This window comes from Crocodylus siamensis, chromosome 4, assembly GCF_052110815.1.
Source record: "Crocodylus siamensis isolate JL-2025a chromosome 4, ASM5211081v1, whole genome shotgun sequence".
In the NCBI taxonomy this organism is placed as follows: Eukaryota; Metazoa; Chordata; order Crocodylia; family Crocodylidae; genus Crocodylus; species Crocodylus siamensis.
In genome coordinates, this window is record NC_143398.1 from 86,262,239 (window position 1) to 86,282,111 (window position 19,873).

Here is a 19,873-nt window from a genome sequence, read left to right on the forward strand (position 1 = left end):
ACCGCTGGAGATGGTACTGTAGGCAACACTTTTGCCTTGGCTAGAGTGTGGGAGAGGGAAAGTATGGTTTCTCTCAGTTAAAAGTTTGGACTAGATGACATCTGGAGGTACCCTCCAAACCTTCTTGTCTCTGTTTCTATGACAAGCTGTGACTAAAGGTTTCTGAGCTCCAATTTTATGTTGCGGAAGGATGTTATGGAAGGGATTTGTGATAATTCAAGATAGTACCCAGACTAACAAGCCTCCCTTTCAAACTGTATTTCTTTCTACTCTCCCACATATTCACTGTCAGTTCCAGGAGATTCCTTGTAAAAATATATTTCTTTATGACCTGACAAAGCAACATACAGAACATGAGAAACATGAATGAAATAGAAATCCACCAGTTCTGATTATGGGTGACAAGGGGTACAAGTAACCCTGAAAATCTTACTTAACATTACAGAACAGCCACTTCCATTGTACCCAGTAACACTTCAATCTGCTCACTACAGCCAAGAGAAGGGGAGGAAACTATGAGAGGCACTGGTAGAGTCAGGTTCCAGCACAAGAAGCATAAGCAAAGGGACAAGAAAAGAGGCAGCACACTGTCCAATTCCCCTCCAATTTACAAGCCAGTCATCTCAGAACTACGGTCAGAAACCGATGTTAGTTTTCATGGCACTTGCCTTCAGAGCATTTGTTATAACCTAGATGGGCATATTTAGGAAAATAAGGTCGGTCAGCAAAGTCCTCTGCTTTCTGGATCAGTGCATCCTTCACTGCCTTGTACCCATTCACCACCACCATGTTACTCCAGAAGTACTGAAGACTAAAAACATTCCCAAACTTCTTATTCAGCTGTCAAGAGAGAAAGAAGAAAGAAAAGCTGTTGATTTCTATGGCTGAAAACCAGGTCATGCTTTGTTTTTTTCAGACTGTGATGCTAAAATATATCTAAGTGTTTTGGAGGATCTTGAATGATCTGATGAGGTCCCTTCCAGCCCTAAACTTCTGTGAATCTGTAAAATTATCACAAAGAACTTTAGCAATCAATTAATGATACAAATATTTTTGCAGAGCAACAACTCATGGCAACTTACCACAGCACCTTTCACAGGCAATGGAAAAAACCCACCATTATTAGCTGAAAGTGTAATTTAGGAGAATTTAAGTTAATAGAACACAATTACGCCCAAGGTAAAATTTTGCCAGCAATATCATAAAAAACACCCTTGCAATTTTGAATGACTACAAGAAGTTAGGACTCCTATGGCATCTTCAAAGATAGCCCATGGAACAACTCAGACACAGTTGACCTGAGTAGCTAGTTAACCTGGAGTTGTTCATGTGTTGCCATTATGAGAAATTGCTTGCACAACGTTCATAATCCTATCACAGCATGGATCGGGGGAGTAGGAGGGGAGCAGTTCCTTTTCTACCTTCACTGATGTGGTTAGCCTTTTATTGCTAAATATACAGTGAGATGGCTCACTTTTACATATAAGAAGGAATTTAAAATGTGATACAGTTCTCCTACAAACACCAGAGCAGAGGGCAATGATCTTTAGACCAAGACAAACTATTACCAGTTGTGATTCCAAGGGTTAATGTGTCGATTAGGTTTCTTAAACCAGAACATCATTGTAAAAAGGAGGATCCTATAGCTAGAAAGGACACAAGAAGGTCACCTTAAGTCCAGAATTTCAGGCCAGGACCTGAATGGCTCTGTGGAGTTGGATGCACCCAAAGATTGTTTGGTGCATATTACCTGCTGAGTTGCAAAGTCCTTTAACCCACCAGCTACCCTGATCCTGGCTCGGCTGTACGCCAATCCAGTTCCATTTCCCTAGAACAGGGGTGCTCAACATTTTTGCCTTGTGGGCCAGATGGGCAGCACCCACATCTGCAGGCTAGATCCAGCCAATGGGCCTAATCTGGGGCAAGGCAGGGCCTGATTCAGCCATGTGAAGGGGGCAGGAGGGCATGGCCGAACCTTGATCCATTTGCATGGGGTGAAGGGGTGTGGTCCAGCCCCAATATGGGCCCTGATATGGCCGTGGGGGGCTTGGGACTTAAGACAGTGCGGGAGGGATGGCAGTATGAATTGCTCCCACAACCAAATTTCCTGATCCACAGGGAATCCTGTGGCATGGATGTCATGGCTCTATGGCCCAGGGGTTGAGTACCCTTGACCTAGAAGAAGTGAGATTACCCTGGCAGCTGTTCAAAATTGCAGCATATACCAATGGCCCCCAAGGGTCATCACAGCAACTGGAGGAAGCAGAGAACAGGGAAACCCTGTTCATGACTTCCAGGTGTTAGAAAGGGGTGGTATAGCCCTTACTATGTAGCTGTCCATCATCAGATGGGAAGAGGGTTCCGCCACCCACATATTGAATGAATTTTCTGGGTTTCGCTACACCAGCTTTTGACTACTTTGTCCCATTCCAATGGTGCCAGAATTTCTCAGGTCTTATCCAGGAAATTGAGAGTTGTAAATACAAGTGTAAAAGAAGTACACTCCTCTGGGACCAAAGTATCACGGGCAGGGAGAACAAATCCATTCTCTGGGTACGAGCATGGAAAATACAAACTCATAATTTACCACTTCCTATTTTTTATGTCATCTACTCCCATAGTGGCCTAGCTGTTAAGGAACAGCACTCCTGCCTCACCAGAGTGGTATCTCTGAACAAGGGGATGACGACCCACTTCTGGAAGGCAGTGACACAGCTACTTCTGTGGTAATGCCGAGTGCTCACCTCCATAGCAGATAAGTATTGTTTAACTAGGATTGAATTCAAAGAGTAATCAAAGACTTAAAAAAAAAAAATAGACAGGTCAAGGAATGATGAAAGATTAAATGAGCTGTGTCAACTGACTGAATATCCAAGCTATGGAAACAGAATCACTGCCTGCACACATTTGAAAGGTGATAAAGGGAATCATTTTATGGGTGCCGGAGTAAGGAAATGGGTCTAAAAATAGGAAATGTAGTCTCTGAACATCAAGGAACCAACTTGGTCCACACAGGGAGTTAATTCAGGGTAGCCAGCACTGCAAATTGCCACCCTGCCTTACTGGACATTGACCTCTTCCCATAGCCAAGCTTATAGACAGGGGAGCCAGCCCACAGGTGAACTGGTAAAAACCACACTGCCAGTCATTACCAGTGGATAAAGCCCTCAGGCATATACTTAAAAAGAGGTGGCAGGGTGACAGGATAAAATGCCATTTCTATTTCTACTTCCTGCTTTTCTCCAAGTAATAGGAGCTGTTTTCATTTCTGCTTGTGACACAGAAATGGGGCCAAAAAAGAGAGTAGGATGGTTCAACTAAAAAAGTGCTCTTAAAAGCAGTTTCTAGTCAACACTTCAGTGACAAGGATTGTTATAATCTGATTTGATCCTGAAACAAATGGCCTTTCCTACTCCCTGGCAAAAAACCCATGATCCAAGGTCAATTTCTCCACTTGGAAACACAAGTGCAGTGGTGCCAAACTAGAACAGGGCCTATAGAGTTTGCAGGTTCAACCAGAAGACAAAGCAAGATGTATTTCCTTTAAGATGCAACATATTTTCCTTAAAAGAAAAATGGAAGTGTACACTTGCTGAATAATTAATGTCGCTAGAGTTGTGGATATTCTGGCTACAGCAGGCAAGATATTTAAAGCTGTATAGCTGGAGACCCCAACTGTTTCACCTTTGCTGAGACTTTCAAATGCTTCCAGTACTATAGGGCTAGCTTACAGATTACGCTATTCAACAGCCAAATCTCAAAATCAGAGACATCTGTCCTGGGAAAAAAGTTTTCCTATACAATAAGCTTTCTTTAGCTCTGAATTCTCAACTTTTTGAGGCTCAAGGCACCCAGCCTTAAACTCAAGGAGCTCCTTGGAAAATGCCAGCACTTAGTTTTCATTATTTTTTTGACTATGGAAAAATAATACAGGATTTTTTTCTGTTGCAAAAAACTCAGCAAGACCACAACAGGTCAGAATGTTTTTAAGACTATGGATTCCTCTGAAATTTCTGGGTTTATCTTGTGAATTATGTTGGCACACCTAGCAATATTGCACCCCCTAGCACACCTGAAAGGATCTCAAAGGACCCCGTGGCATCCTGGTTGAGAATCAGGGCTGTAGCCCATTTCATCCCAAGGGATCTCAAAGTGCTACAGAGATGGTACTTCTTCACCAGCCATCTTAGGGGTAGAATACTGTCAGAATGCTGCAGGATAATACAAGAGATCAACCAAAGTCTTCACCAGCAAAATCATTATGCTTAGGGACCAGTAGAATATTACTGCACAGTCCGGTGGGTGGAGAATTGGCTGGAGGGTCGAACCCAGAGAGTTGTGGTGGATGGGTCTGTCATCAGAATGCTGCAGGATAATACAAGAGATCAACCAAAGTGAGCTCTTGGAGAAATGCAAAGTGCTGCATCTAGGGAGCTCACGGAAGTGGAAAGGGATCTAAGCACATGACAAATTCCAAGGAGGTGATGCACCTCTGATTCAGTTAGTCTAGGAGATGCACTTCTATCCTGACTTTTGCATGGGGGGTATAAAAAAAAAATCTATGAATCTAGAAAGTGAGCTCTTGGCTCATAAGCACTTATGCACCTCTGATTCATCCCCAAAAAACTACACACAGCATTCAAAGAGGCTGCAAGTAGGGGTATGCATGTCCACATACACACAAACACAGTCTCTGCTCCTGTGCACACAGATCTTAGTTAAAAATTATTCTGGACTTTGGAGTAGAACATTGCCCTCTGGACTCTGAGGCAACTGCAGCCCCATATAAGGTTTCAGGACTAATGGGGTAATGTTCAACCCAACCCCCTACAGGGATCATTACTGTGTTGACAAAGATTTGTGCATGGGAAATAACCTTTCTAGGATTCCCAAACCAGGACCAGCTTCACTCTGGGAAAGGCAGCAGCCCCACTAGCATTTACCTGGTTGAAGGAGAGGTGAGGGTTGTAGAAATCAATCTGCAGCATGTTCCCAAGGAAAGGCAAAGAGGGTGGCCCAGGTGGGTAGCGACTCCAGCTTCTACGGCGCTTTATAAAAACAAATAACAAAGCAAAGGCTGTGAGGGAGAAGCCCAGTATGGGTAAACTGTTCCAGCAAGATGCAAGCTGGGACCAAAACTGGAAAAGGTGCTCCATGATCTCTTTCCTTTCTCCTCAAGTTGTACTCTTTGCTGCTTTCTCCTTTGCTTGTCCGCCTCCCCTCTATTATCTCACTTTCTTCGACTCATTCCCTTTCCATTGCTTTCTCTCTCTCTCTTTTTATTCATCTGTCCTTCTCTACTCTTCTCCTTTCCAACACCCACCCCCTTTTCCTGGTAGGAAGCCTGGTTCCTGTTTCTCTCTAGCCTCTCCTCTGACATGATGATACAAATCTATGTGGGGAGTGGCTTCTGTAAAAGGGAAACAGGCTTCCTTCGCTATACCCCAGGTTTCTGTTACATCCTGCTGTTCTATTAAGCATGCACAGCTGGAACAAAGTTCGGAAAAGCCTGGAAGGTGTCAGCTTAACGAACCAATATTATAATTTCCCCCATCATTTTTCCAGCAACTTGATTAACACAATTAACATACATTAATCAGAGGTTTCTTGCAACATTTCCACATAGCCAGTCTTAGATCTGCTGCTTGCTAGATTGGCAAAGAGCTGTGGAAGATAGGACTTTCTTGCATGGTAAAGATTGCAGCCCCTATCACCTGAAGCAGATACCATCAACTGTCACCTGTGGTAGCACTGTAGTGATCACTGGTTGCAGTGATGGACAGAATGCTGATATGTAACCAACTTGTTGAGACAGATGCAGAACTTAGGTTGGGGATAGCTTTAATGTTCAACCAGGCATGAATGAGAAGAATGAAACTATTTTTACTATGGAACAGTAAGCAAGTCGCTGCAGACCTTTTGTCTCTAACTAGCTCCACCTTAACTCCAGGACCATCTCCCAATTTCCACCTTTCTCAGTCTCCTATGTTAAGAGAGCATCTCTAGATTCTAACTACAAGCACCGTGAGTAACCCGATTTTCCCGAATCTTGGAATGAGTTGCATAAACTGTTTAACCAAATCCATTTTCATTTACTGGCTCATTTTTTTACATTGAACTTAAAAGTAAAGCCAGCTATTAACACTGACAAGAACAGGGCAGTTTTCTAAAGGAACTAGTGACTTTGAATGCCTCAGGGCTTGATGGCTCAGCTTGAGATCAGGGTTTTCCAGACTCCAACCGCTTTCTGAAAAGACATGAAAGGCCTGGATTTATCTCAACCAGCCATGAGCACCCCAAACCAGGGGAAAGTCATAAGCCACTTCTGAAGACTTTGGCCAAAATAATAAGAATCAGTCTGGTCTTCACAATCTTGCAAGAAAACAAAGGACCCATGAAGACAGAGAAATAAATCTGCCAGCCCCAGGCCGCACACCAAGAGCAACCAAAAAAATCAGACCAAAGTGACTGACATGGAGATAATGCTGACACAGAACCAACTTTTTGAGACCAAATGCATCACTTCTGTTAGAGGTAGAGCATTAAAGCCATGTGCTAAACATTCAGCTAATTCTAGGGTGACCAGTACTGCCATTCTTTCCAGAAGAACAGCATTTCAGGCACTGATGAGAAGTCCAGCCTATTGAGGTAACTGTAGTCGAAGGACTGAGGACTGTATTTTCAGGACCCAACCTTAGGACACACGAGTTACATGACTCCACCAGAGGGAGAGAAGATACCTGCAGACCTAAGACTGAAGAAGAGAGCACTGAAAGAAACTGGGAGGAGTTAAAGGTACAGTTAGCCTGGGAAAATATGGCAGGAAGAAAATAGGAAACAAAGACTTCTGTTGCACAGCTGTATAACTGTCTATTATCAGCCCAGGGGAGTTTTCCATCTATTGACTCCTCTGTGAAATCCTATGAAATATGAAATTTCATTTCTACCCAGGCAAACTGTTACAATCTTTTCTCCAATGCCTGATGAAGTGTTTGTGCCCGAAAGCCTGCAATTAAAGACTTTTTTTTTACAAAAATCTTGTTGGTTTAATAAAAGATATCATCTCTACTACAAGTCCTGGTTGCCTTTTCCTCTAGACCAATATGACTACAACCTGGATACCTATTATCAGCAGCAGCATTATCATCATCATCATTATGTTGTACAGCTAGAGTGACACCTTACATTTAGATGCTACTGGAATACAGGAAATAAAACATGCATATGAGGATTCTGTTGCTTTTCAAATAAAGAGGATAAAATATGCGATAAGGCTATCTCGTGACAAGGTGAGGGAGTCCAGATCCAGGGGTCCATGGGCTAGATCCAGTTGATGGGCCATACATTGCCACGGCATACAGTTCTTCAGGTCTGAATATGTTAAGGAATGAACTGCAGACAGTTTCCTTGTTTACCAGCTCTTCCATGTTGACTAATAAGCAGCACCATATCTAGGCTCCTGGCGGCCCCGTGGAAAGGATCGGGCCCCACTTCACCAGAGATAATGATGATAACAATTGGACAACAGAAAAAAAATTACCATTTTCGGACCCCCTTTCTGTCTGGGCCTCAGGCGGCCACTTGGTTTGCCCATGCCTGTGTCCAGCTCTGCTAGTAAGCAGGGCAGGGCAAGGGGTTACAGCAAGGCCAGGTCTGAGAGACAGCTTTGCTGGAGAAAAGAGAAAAGTGAGGAGTCTGCCTGGAGGTTTATTGCCCAATATCTGTTGTGTGGATGAGACTGGACTCATCTCCACTGTCCTCAGCTGTGGATTCCCATCTGCAAACACTATTGCATTCTAGCTGGGCAGACTGACACACGCACCAGAATGCTAGTCACTGGCACAAAAGAAACATTTCTGTAGAAATAATTCTTATAATCCCCACTACTGCTTCTCATCCCCTCCTGGAGCACAAAATTGCTTCCACATGAGATTTCAATACTTATCGTTATTACAGAGATGCCAGATAGAGGATTCATATCCACACCAGCATCCCAGGGCCCCACTGAATGACCAGACCAACTCTACCTGGGAAGTCAGGACAGACTGTCATTTCATAACTGTCCCTACCTCTCTTTTTCCAACCCTTACAGTTGGGCTTCTGTCTTCCACAGCTCCTCAAGATCACCTTGCTTTTTCTCACATATTCTTTTTCGTTCTTCTCTATCCTCCGTTAAGGACACCATGCTGCTCTTTATGAGTAAAGCCAAATGCAGCAGATGGTCACCTTGGCTTAAGTCCACTTTGAGAAAAGACCATGGAAAATGTTGCAGAGTAAATGAGACCTGTTAGGAACTAAGGTGAATCAATTTTTACAATGAGAACTGAGGACAAAGTAAGAAGCGTTTGATTATAAGGCACCAGCTCCAGCACGGTCCTGTATCAAGAAGCATAGTTAGATCAAAAGAATGAGATATGGAGCCTATTCTAACTAGATACCTTGCTCAAAAAGCAGCCCTGGGCTGTAGTGACTCTGTGTTGTTACCACCTAACAGCTCCTTGATTGTATGCGACAATAAAATCGGTGTTTTCACACCAGCTTCCAGCAAGACAACTGCCTATTTTACCAAAATGAAACTCATATTCACAGGTATTGCCACAACTGGTAATGACTGTCTCCCCTTTTGGCAACCACAGGAAGAAAAGCTAGGATTCTGACTTGTAGAGTTGGTCTCCCCAGATTGACTCTCAGACTTGTAGAGTTGGTCTCCCCAGATTGGCATAAGGTGCCTGTGGAAATCCTTCATTTCCACCACCCATCCTCTATCCATTCTGCAGACAGATAAATTTAAATATGAAAAAGGGCTGCCAATACTGCTTTTTTCATTAAAGAACACTGATCAAAGTAGTAATTTAGAGGTCTAGTGTTGTTGGCTTAGAAATGGTATTTATGTTTTTTTAGGAATTGGCTTATAGGTATAGTTATATGTATTATAAAGGGTCCAGATGGGCAGCAGGGGTTAATTTGATTTCTAAAGAGCTTGGGACACACACACAGCTTCTCATGGCCCTAGAAGTAGCTGGGCTGCCTAGCACAACAGGGCCAATGGATGGACACAACCTGAGAATAAAGGGGGACATGCTATAATGCAAGATTACAGCGTTCAAGGGAGATGGGTTGTCTAACACAACAAGGACACAGCCTAGGAAACAGCCTGGGAAGCAAAGGAAGTATGTACCATACTGTCCCATAACACAAGATTAAGTGCCACCAGCAACAAGGCCCATGAAAACAGGGGGGAAGGGCGGGGGGCTAAATCCCAGTTTTGGGGGAACAGACAAAAGTAGGAGAAGTCCCAGAAGGCTGCATGGACATGTGACCACAGAGATGCAACCAACCAAAGAGAGCCACAGATAAAGAGTCATCAGGAGTCATCAAGGGGGAAGGAAAATACAAAAGCAGAGACTTGAGATTAACAAAGGGTCCCTCTTTGTTTTCCTCCCTGAGAGGGGTCCCCATCTCTGTTCTCCCAGGAAGGGTCCCCAAAGCCACCATGGACCAAGGGCATACTGATAGCCCATATCATACACCCCACTGGAGGGGGGCTGTGGGCCTTGGCATCCTGTCTCCAGACTGCTGATACCTAAGAGCGAGAGCCTCATAGTGGAGCATGCATCTTAACCAGATGTATTTTGACTCTGATGACAGCCCTAGGATTGGTAGATATAGAATTGTTTGATTGTTTTTTTTTGTTTTTTACTCTGTATCAATAAATTCACCTATTATCAACTGGCAGGTGTTGTGGTCGGTCTGAGGGTTGTGCCAACCCGGAACAAAGGTATAGCTTCTGGGTCCAAAATCCAGTCCAACAGTGTATCCCCAGCCCATGCAGAATTATTCTCTATAATAAGAAGTTTTTAGTGCTTTACCCATTCTGCATGAAGATGTAGGGACCAAGTGAAACTCCTTGACTGACAGAACACTTGGACAGTGGAAAAGTTTTCTGGGGAAATAATGGAACCTCCTTCAGCGGAGGTCAAAAAGAGCCTGGGTAGGATGAGATAGTATAGGAACAGCACATCTTTTTGGACTAAATAACCCTTCCAACCCTATGATGCTAGGATTTTAACCGTGCTTCCATAGCTCTTCTGATGGACAAGTTGTAGGAAAGAGTCCCCAGGAAGAAACAGCCCTGAAAAACATCACTACCACCCAAATGTGCCCTGGTGATACCTCCAAAAACACCAGATAATTTTGACAGCAGCTTGTCAGCTGACCAAATCAGGTGCAACTCTGGCTCCTTCTCTCTGTTGAACTGCTTGAGGACCTCTGAGATTTAGATTAACAAAGGGTCCCTCTTTGTTTTGCTCCCTGAGTGCCCACTGAGTCTGAGGTCCCTACCGTGGCTGCTTCAGTAGCTCCTGCTAGCTGGAGTCTCCTGCAGCTTCCTTCCTGCATGTTGTCTTCCCCCTACCCTCAATCCATGCCATGGAGAAGGGATTCTTCTAAACAGATCATCCATTGATGCATTATTATTTAACATAATTTGGTTGAAGGCCACAATTCTGCATCACCACTGCTGCCCCTGCTGCCACAGAGCAGGCAGGCTGTGCCTTGCCATGTCGGTGTGGCTAGTATACAGGTCTCAGCAGCAGTGGTAGCAGCACCAAGTCTCCCTGCCCTCCTGCACTGGGTCCCACCCACTAGGCTATGGAGCCCCTGGGAGGGACAGCAGGGCAGGGAGCTCCGAGCCTGCAGTGGGCAGCCTGCATCTGCCCCCTACCCTGTGCACAAATTTGCGCACCTCATGCCTCCCTGCCCAGGAATGCGTGCAGTAGCGGGGAGCCACTCCCTAAATGAGCCACCTGCAGCTCTGTCCCACTCCCCCAGCTGGCGCCCACAGCCATACAATCCCACCCTGGCTGCAGGCCTCATGTACCACCCCTGGCTGCGCCCCTAGCCTCATACCCTCCCGCCTCACCATGCAGGCCTCAGTCTGCATCCCCCACCCTACTATGCCCCTTTCTTCCCCATATACTTAACCTGCAAGCCAGTAGGAGAATCTCAGCTACATGCCAACTTTATGGAAATAGAAGACTCCTCCCTAGCCATATGGTTGCAGGAGCAAGCTAAAGGCAAACAAAACGTGGGGGGCATCTGAACCCCAAACCTCCAGGCTTGGGCCTGCACGTAGGATGGCTGCCAAAGGATTTGGAAGCATCTGAAGCCCCAGGCAGGGGTGGAAGATACTTGCTGGTAGCAGGGCACATATGGTTCCTCAATGATTTGAATGGATTTGGACCTGATCAGGTTAATTTAAGCTAGGACATTATTAATTTATTTATAAGGAAAATAAGCTGCTATTCTCTGCTGGCTCACAGCAGTTCCTACTAATTGTGCCTTTGCTGTCTACCACAGGCCTTTTGGAGAACGGGGGCTCTCACCGCTCATTATAAGCGTTGCTGTTTGGACCTCGAATTGGTGAGCAAGAATACAAACCAGAAACAAACTCCCCCAAATGAGCGTCAGTGACTGGCTGAGTCTATGCTTACATTGGGAGGGATATGAATGACATGAAACTGCTGCTTACAACATGAGAGTTTCATTGTTACCTTATTCTCCTGACAGTCTGTTTGTTTGTCCTGGCTTGCATAGCTTTTTGTTGCTACGCTAAGCAATTTGGGGCAGTGCCTGTCTCTTGGTTATTCCACAGGCAGAGTCCCACATTGCTGCCTTCTTCCCAGATTTTGTCTGGATCTTAAAAGATGTGGAGCTGGATCTGCAGACTGGTCACAGAGAAGTCACTGAGGTTGAATGCTTGGTGCTAAAGACAAAGCCAGGTAGGTTTGTTAGGAACAGAAGCAACAAGAAAAAAGCTTGGTTGAGCTCCAACTACCAAGTTTCACCCTAATTTTGATTAGCGTTAGTGGAAGGTGTGGGGATAAATCCCCCAATGAACCTTGAAAATTCCCTTTGATAGGTTATCAAATCCTGCCTTTGGTTACTTATGTGAAAATAACTTTTTAGAGTATTTACTTTTCACCATGGATATTCAATGTCTATGAAGAACTTCCCTGTAGTTTTGATTCAAGGAATTACCTCATGCCAGGGGTGGATCCAGGATTTCCCCAAAGGTTATTGCACCCCTGACTCCCAGTCTCCTCTGCCTGCACGCTCAGGAGCCTTCAGGGACTTTTTAAAGGTCCCTAAAATCCTCCTTCTCCTTCCTTTCTCCTGCATGCCACTGTTCTCAAGGCAGGGAAAGCACCAGAGCTGCTACTACCCACCCCAGCCAGGTTGTGTCAGGCTCATCTGGGAACGGGGACAGCAGCAACAGCAGGGCAGGACAGTAGTTCCCCCCTTTCTGCCCCATCTCCTGGGAGCATGCATGGGTAAGGGGGGTGCCCCCTGCCCATTCCCACTGCTGCTTTCCCTGTCCCCAGCTGAGCCCAGCCCACATGCAGCCTGGCTGTGGCAGATGGAAACAGCTCTGCTGCTTTCCCCACCCTTGGCACAGCAAGGAAAGAGATAGGAAGAGGCTGGGAGGAAGAGGGTTGGGGGGGAGGGGCTAGGTCAGTGGAGGGGAGGAGGATTTTCACCTCCTTTAAGGGCTTAAAACTTTCCTCCAGATGCTCCCATTGTACGGTCCAATCCAGAAGGGGGTGGCAGGCAGCTTCACCACTGCACCCCCTCTGGATCTGCCCCTGCTTTCTAAAAAGCCTGGGTCTCATATAAACAGTTTCACACAACCTTCAAACCATACAGGCTATCTAATACAAGGCCAATGGATACACGTACAGCCTGGGAAGAGGAGGGATGTACCATACTGTTCCATAACATGAGATAAGGTGGCACCAGCTAACAAAGCCCCAGAGAGGGAGGGCCTGAGTCTCAGTTTGAGGGGAACAGACCAAATTAGAAGACCCGGAAAGACCAAATTAGTATGAGTGCATGTGATGAGCTATTTAGACAGCTTGATGAACACACAGAGAGACCAACCAAAGACAGCCAGGGATCAAGTCATCAGGAGGGAAGGAGAATACAAAAGAAGGACTTGAGAGTAACATAAGAGCCCTCCTCATCTCACCTGGGTCCTCCTTCTCCCCCAGGAGGGTCCTCAAGGCCACCATAGACAGAGGGCACACCAGCTTGTCTCATCCACCCCACTGGGGTGGGGGGTGTGGGCCTCAGCATCCCACCTCCAGGCTGCTGATGTGCTGACATCTGACACCTAAGACAGCCTCAGAGTGAAGACTGCTTCCTGGCCAAATGTACTTTGACTCCTTAGCTGAGGGGGATCCCAGCCAGGGGAGCTTGCTACTTGCTGGTATAGAGGGAGCCCAGAATCACAATCGTGATCCCAGGCTCCCCCTGCACTGGCAACCTGTGAAAGGATCCCACAATCATGCCTCCTGCCACACACGTGGCATGGCAGGAAGCACACTTGTGTAGATCATGCACCAAACCCCACTGCACCTTTGCTTGCACGTTTGGAGGAGCCCTTAAAAGTATTCATGAGACAGATACAGCTCTGTAGCCAGTAGGGCTGTGCAAAAAAGTGTTTAGTTCTGCTAGTTGCTTAGTTTCAACTTCTGTTTCACTGCGACAGTGTTTCGTTTTGAGCTTCATTTTGTTTCAAAGCATTGTTCTGATTCATCAGAACTGTTTCGATGTTCTGAACATAGCCTATAATAGGGAAGCATGAAACTGCCTATAACTTCGTCATTTTTTGGCAGATTTGAATGAAAGCAGCAGGGATGGTAGCCCCTGCTGAGGCCACGATGTCTGCCAAGTTTCAAGGAAATAAGGTGCAGGGATTTCTGGGAAACTGCACCTCAAGCTGTTGACAAGCAAAACTTGTGTCAAGTGTGCATTATGGCACAGCCGGGTGAAAACTGCAGGCATGGTAGCCCCTGCTGCGGCCATGAAGCCTGCCAGGTTTCAAGGAGATAGATGCAGGGGTTTCTGGGAAACTGCACCCAAGCTACTGACAAGCAAAACTTGTGACACGTATGACTGTGTGTGTTAAGGAGGACCCTCACTGGTGCTGGGGCCTCTACACAACACGGTAGTGTGCCCAATGAGGTCGCTTCCTCCCCTACAGCCTCAGCTTGGTCCACCATTTTAAATGACAACAAGTAATAGCTTAGTAAGCAGCACAGTAGCACCAGCAGCATCTCAGGCAGCCAAACAGTCACAGTCAATATGAAAGCAGTCATTTCCCCGCCTCCTCTCCCTCCCTTCTCCTTACTTTGTTTTCCTGCAGGCAAGCCCAGCTTCAGCTTGGAAACTCGAAACATTTCAAAACTTTCGAAACATTTCAACTGCACTCATTTTGTTTCAAAGCCCTTTGTTTCATTTCAATTTCACTGTTTTGAGCCCAAAATGAGTCGATATGGCGTTGAAATGAGACAGTCGGCGAAATTTCACATAGCCCTACTAACCAGGTTTGCTCACTTCTCCTTCGTTTTAGTGACAACCTCCTTTTCTCCCATCACCTGATCGATCCATACTCTCTTCCTACATAAGCAGAGACTGGATAGAAATTTCCTCCGGTATGATGGTATTGCACAAGCTTGGGCATTATGGAGCTTGCATGCTGTGCTCTGATGCTCTAGCGTGAACTGCTGCAAGATAAGGGATACCAAACTGGATAAAGCAGTGGATGAACTGGACTGAACAGAGTACAAGCAAACCCTTATGCAACTCTTCTTCTCCTCCTCTCATACACCAGGCAGATATAGGACACTCATATCAGGAGTAAGCCAAGGAAAACAATAGCAAGCCTGAGGGGTTTGCTACAGCTTCTCTCAAAGTCTGCCGGGAAGAGATAAATGAAAGGATACTGAGCAACTGATACACAAAACAAGGAGAGTTCAGGAACATAAGGAGGATCAAGCAACCACAGAAAGCAGTCATTACTCCAGGAAAAAACTGGGGCTTTAGGTAACGTGTTAAGACTTGTTCCCATTCTCCTGCCATGTCAATTATACATTAAAAAGGAGTCAGTGTATTGGTTATTCCTGCTCCAAATGTCTGTTTGAGAAAACCCAGGGATAGGCCAGCCTGGTAATTCCATGTATGGATCTGTTCAGTACTCAGCCAGACTTGTGTAAGCCCTTTCAGCAGCCACACAAAACCATGTCACTTTGCAAAGTCAGAGTTTGGTCAAAATGCCAGTGCGAACAAAGGTTTTACCAAATGGCAGCCTATATTTACAATCAATGGTCAGTATGCCTGAATAGTTATATAACCAACCAAATGAAAAGCTCAACAAATTTCACAAGCAAAACAGATCTTGGCCTTGTCACTAGAGTTGAATAGCCTCAAAAATAAAATGAGGCGCCTTTTGCATCAACTGAGAAGTGTATAGCGCCTATTAGGGCTGTGCAAAACAGCACAATTCCACTTTGACTTTCATTTCGACAGAACAGTGTTCCGTTTCGAGTTTCGTTTAGTTTCAAAAGCACTGTTCCATTTTGTTTCGTCGAAACTTTCATTGTTTCAACATTTCATGCATAGGCTACAATGGGGAAGCACAAAACTGCCCATAACTTTGTCATTTCTAGCCTGATTCCAATGAAACTTGCAGGAACGGTAGCTTCTTCTGAGGGCATGAAGCTTGCCAGGTTTCAAGGAGATAGGTGCAGATGTTTCTGGGAAACTGCACCTCAAGCTGCTGACAAGTAAAACTGTCACTTGCTGGCAGTGGTACCCTCCTGTCATCCGGCCTGCAGATCCAGAGGCCTGCACCCGCAGGAGGGCTGCAGGGCTGTGCCAGACTCCTCCCAGGGCTGCAGCCCCTGGATCTGCCTGCTAGATGACAGGAGGCTGCTGCCTGGGACTGGTGCTGGGCGCACCCTGCACCAGGAAGACTGGTGCTGCTTCTGGCCCCAGCTGGCAGCAACATGCTGTCGTCCTGCATGCAGATCCAGGGAGGGGTGCAGGCTGTGCCAGAATCCTCCCCAGGGGGTGTGGATGACAGGAGGCTGCTGCTGCTGGCTGGGACCAGTGCTGAAGCCAAGCCCAGCTTCGAAACTCGAAACATTTAGAAATGTTTTGAGGGCCCTTGTTTCATTTCAAAGCTGTTTCAAAGGCTTTGTGTTTCAATTCAATTTTGCTGTTTCAAGCTTGAAACGCATCGGAACAGCTTCAAAACAAAACACCCAGCCAAATTTCACACAGCCCTGGAGCCTATCTATAGCACTGCTTTCCAGAAAGAAACCACAGTGCCTCTGGATTAACTGTGTACTCTACTTATTACCACATTCCCTCTGCAGGCTTTGGCTGTATTAGCCAAATTTTCTGGCTAACAAAGCACAGTACAAGACAATACAGCAAGCTGAGGAGTCCTTCAGAAAAAAAGAACAGGAGATTGTAGGTGAGAGGTATTTCATTACAAAAATTAAGAGATGAGCAATAAGATGAAAGCTGGAAGAGGGAACTGAAGCATAAGGTATAACTTGGTCCAATGCTGTGTGTGGGGGAAGGTCCAAGCAAAGGAAGGAAGAGAGATTCTTTATCATGACCCAAGGGGATATAAAACAAACAACAGAACCTGTAGCTGAAGCTCCAGAAATGATTTAGTGCTATGGTGGGATCTTCCCACTGGTGGAATGGTTTCTTTGGAATAGCAGCGGAAGCCCCAAAGCAGAGCTATTAAAACCAAACACAGCACAAGAGAATGTAAGATCTAGAGCAACGCTGCATAGGCCAGAAAGAACAGGAGGGGAAGAGGAGAGGTGATCCAGTAGGTCTTTTCTGTCTCTATAATCCTGGAACCCAAAGTGTGCCACAGCTGATGCAATACGAAGAGAGGCAACTTTATGGTTGGAACAACCATAAAGTCAGAAGAGCTGTTGGACAAGCTTTTGGGCATCAGAGACCCTTCTTGAAAGCTTGTCCAACAGCTCTCCCAACTATACAATTGATCCAGTAACAGGTATCCCAAAAAAGCCTTGCCTCTTGGATATTTCTTGGACCATCACAGCTAAATCCTACTCCAGAGGTTAAAGGATTTTATTCTCCTGCAGGGGCTAAGAAACCTTGATGGAAACAAATTATTTCAGACCAGGTATTTACAAAACCTTATACTTTCTCCATGGAAAAAAGGATGGAATCACTAGCTGGGAAGTTGACTGTTTTAGGCTGCTAGAAAGAATCTTTATCTTACATGAAGATGGATACCAGAAAGCCACCAAGCCACAGGCAGGCAACTTGAAAAATTAGCATATTTTCACCTGTAAGTTTTATACCTGTCACTGCTGGAGAATACTCTAAGACTGTCAGCAATGAATGTTCTCAGAAAAGGGCTTTATTGTTTCCAGCCTGCTTACAGTTTATGCTTTTGTTGTGATCGCCTACCTTCCTTTGCTGAGAGTGAACACCCTTGGTCAGGTACTTAAGACTAACAGTCCCAAATTCTAAAGGTCATGGGCAAACAGTTACATGTCTTAACTTGAATATTTAGTAAGTATGCCATTTATGTAAACAACAGGATTTTTCCATTACCACAAATTAAACCTCAGGACTGTCTCACTCTGTTTCCCCATCAGTGAAACAGACACAAACCCAGTTCTTCCACACCTTGATTTTGTGGACCAGTTTTGAGAGGTAGGAACACTATTTCTTACTCTCTCTTTTTATTGGATCTGTAAGTAAGGATAAATCTTTCTACTAAATTAATCCAACAAAAGAACTTTCTGGTGATGGGGTTCTTCTAATCCAATACTGTTTCTTCTCTGTTACTCAGAAGAGCAAGAACCCTAAATCTAATATGAACATGACTTAATTTGAAAAATGTGAGTATGAAACAACAGAACTCCACTAGCATGGTAGCAGCCACAGTGAAAACAACCCAGTTAATCTTAAAAGCAGACTATGACAGCTTACAGTGCCTTCCTCACTGCTCAGGTCTACTACAGCTTAGCACCTCTGCAGGAATGAGATGGGAACTATCAGTCTTGTGACCATGTTTCTGTGTTCAGAGATAAAAAGCAATCCTTAGGAGAAATCCCCATGGATCCTACTGAGATCCTAGTTATCAATAAGCCCATGGCCACATGCTGTATGTATCGCTGGACTGGCCATATGCCTTGCACATAGCACAGGGGGCCAAGCAGGGTGTGCACACTGCATGTGGTACCCCTCAGGACCAACCCCATGTGTTGACTCCAGTATGGATCAATCGAGACAGGCCCCAGAGACAGTGCACACCCCATACTGACCCCTTGTGCCACCTACAGGGCATGCAGTCAGTCCAGTCCCCTGTGCACATACAGCACATGAAGCTTGGGCTGGCACGTGGTGTCAGTCCAACAACCCACAAGCTATCACAAGGCTCCAGAGGCCGGATTCAGCCCACAGACCATACGTTTGACACTCCTGCACTAAAGAAGGCTGCCAACTTCTGGGAACTCAGATCCAGGATGGTCCACAGACACAAGGCTATCATAGAACCCTGGAACCAGTGGTCTAGCAAGAACCAGATGCAGTAGACTGCCTAAGGGCAGTACCATACAAGGGCTTGCTACACTGATTCCCAAACAGTGGTCCACAAAAGCTGGGAAGCGTGCTGTAAAAAAAATGGGCTGGATGAGGCTCTGGCCACGCTGGCCCTGTGCAGAGGGATCAGGCCCCAGCCAGGCCAGGCCCACACAGCTGCATCACATCCCTACCATGCCAAGCCAGTGAGGGAAACATGGTGCTAATTTGTAATCCAGAAAAGAAGTATGCTCCAGGTATGACAAGTTTGGGAAATACTAGCTTACTCTCTGCATGGGCTAATCAGCCTCTCCATAGTATCTCAGCACAATGCTGCTTGGGGCCATGAAGACATCCTGTGGTTCCCCAGCATGGCCAGAGCCTCATCCAGCCCATTTTTTACAGCACACTTCCCAAGCTCTTGTGGACCACCATTTGGGAATCACTGTAGCAAGCCCTTGTATGGTTGGTGGCAGGCTTCCCCCACCCCCAAACTCCGTCTTATATCCACTCATATGACTATGGCATCTCTACAGCACACATTTCTCTTAGTTTGTAAAAATTCCAGACCAATTTTCCAAACATGAGACAAAACTTGCATTTCAGGAACTCCACAGGGACACCAGAACACAGCCCCAGCACTCGAGGTGACTGGCTGCCTTAACTCAACGCAAGCACCTCCGGGCTAGCACAGCTGTGGAGGTTGAGTAGCTAAGACCACTTGCTACAGAGCCCAAGGCACAAGTTCTCAGTATGAAAGCTTTCCTCTTTTAGAACCACATTGAAAGCTGCTCCCAGTTAAGCAAGCTGCAAATGGGTGCATGGTTATTCTAGCTGAGGAGTCCAAGGAGCCAGACATGGGTCTAAAACACATCAGCCTTGTTGGGCCCTGAACACGAGCCCAATGTCCCAGCCCTAAGACTGCACCAGAGTCTCCCGCCAGCCCTGGTGCAGGGGCCGGGACCAACTATCAGCTGATTGTTGGCTCCAGGCCTTGTACTACACTGGAATCTTGAACTCTGTTCTCGGAAGCAAGATCCAGTGGCAGAGGCAACATCAGCTCCCTATGCCTGCCTCTCCCCTCTCCCAGAAGCCTCTGCTTTGGAGATTGTAGTAAGCATTACTGTGTGCCTGCCCAGAACACATTCTAACTTTTAGTACAGTACAGTAATGCTCACTACAGTTTAAATAAAACAGGTGTTAAATGTCCCATGAGACAAGGCCCAAAGCCCTGGTTTGAACTGCCTTCCATGTTCTGGATTTATTGGGCAGTGCCACTGTTACTAGCAGGGATTTTTTTTTGTTTTGTTTTGTTTCATTTTAGTATATAAACCTTCCAAATCTCAATGCGAAGTGAAGAGCTCCCTCTTGAGGCAGAAGAACACCACTGCAGGTAAGCATCCTTGGACACACTGCACTCCCACCTCTGAGAGGGAGTGCAAGGAAGAGC

At 45.8% G+C, this 19,873-nt stretch overlaps 1 protein-coding gene across 3 annotated transcripts in view; it reads right to left on the bottom strand.

Annotated features, from left to right (window-relative positions):
• CYP2D6 (cytochrome P450 family 2 subfamily D member 6) overlaps window positions 1–19,873 on the bottom strand; it is a 38,771-nt gene that overhangs the window by 8,360 nt on the left and 10,538 nt on the right. The window contains exons 1-2 of one of the 3 annotated variants that reach the window (XR_016441815.1): window positions 4,944–5,408; window positions 669–840 (exon numbers count right to left, since the gene is read on the bottom strand). Coding sequence is in view for 2 of the 3 variants with exons in the window: in XM_090042716.1 (XP_089898842.1) it covers window positions 669–840; window positions 4,944–5,156 (385 nt within the window). In the remaining variant the exon portion in view is untranslated. Of the gene's footprint in view, window positions 1–668; window positions 841–4,943; window positions 5,409–19,873 lie in introns of those variants that run through there. The other 2 variants (XM_090042717.1, XM_090042716.1) reach the window with 2 other exon arrangements.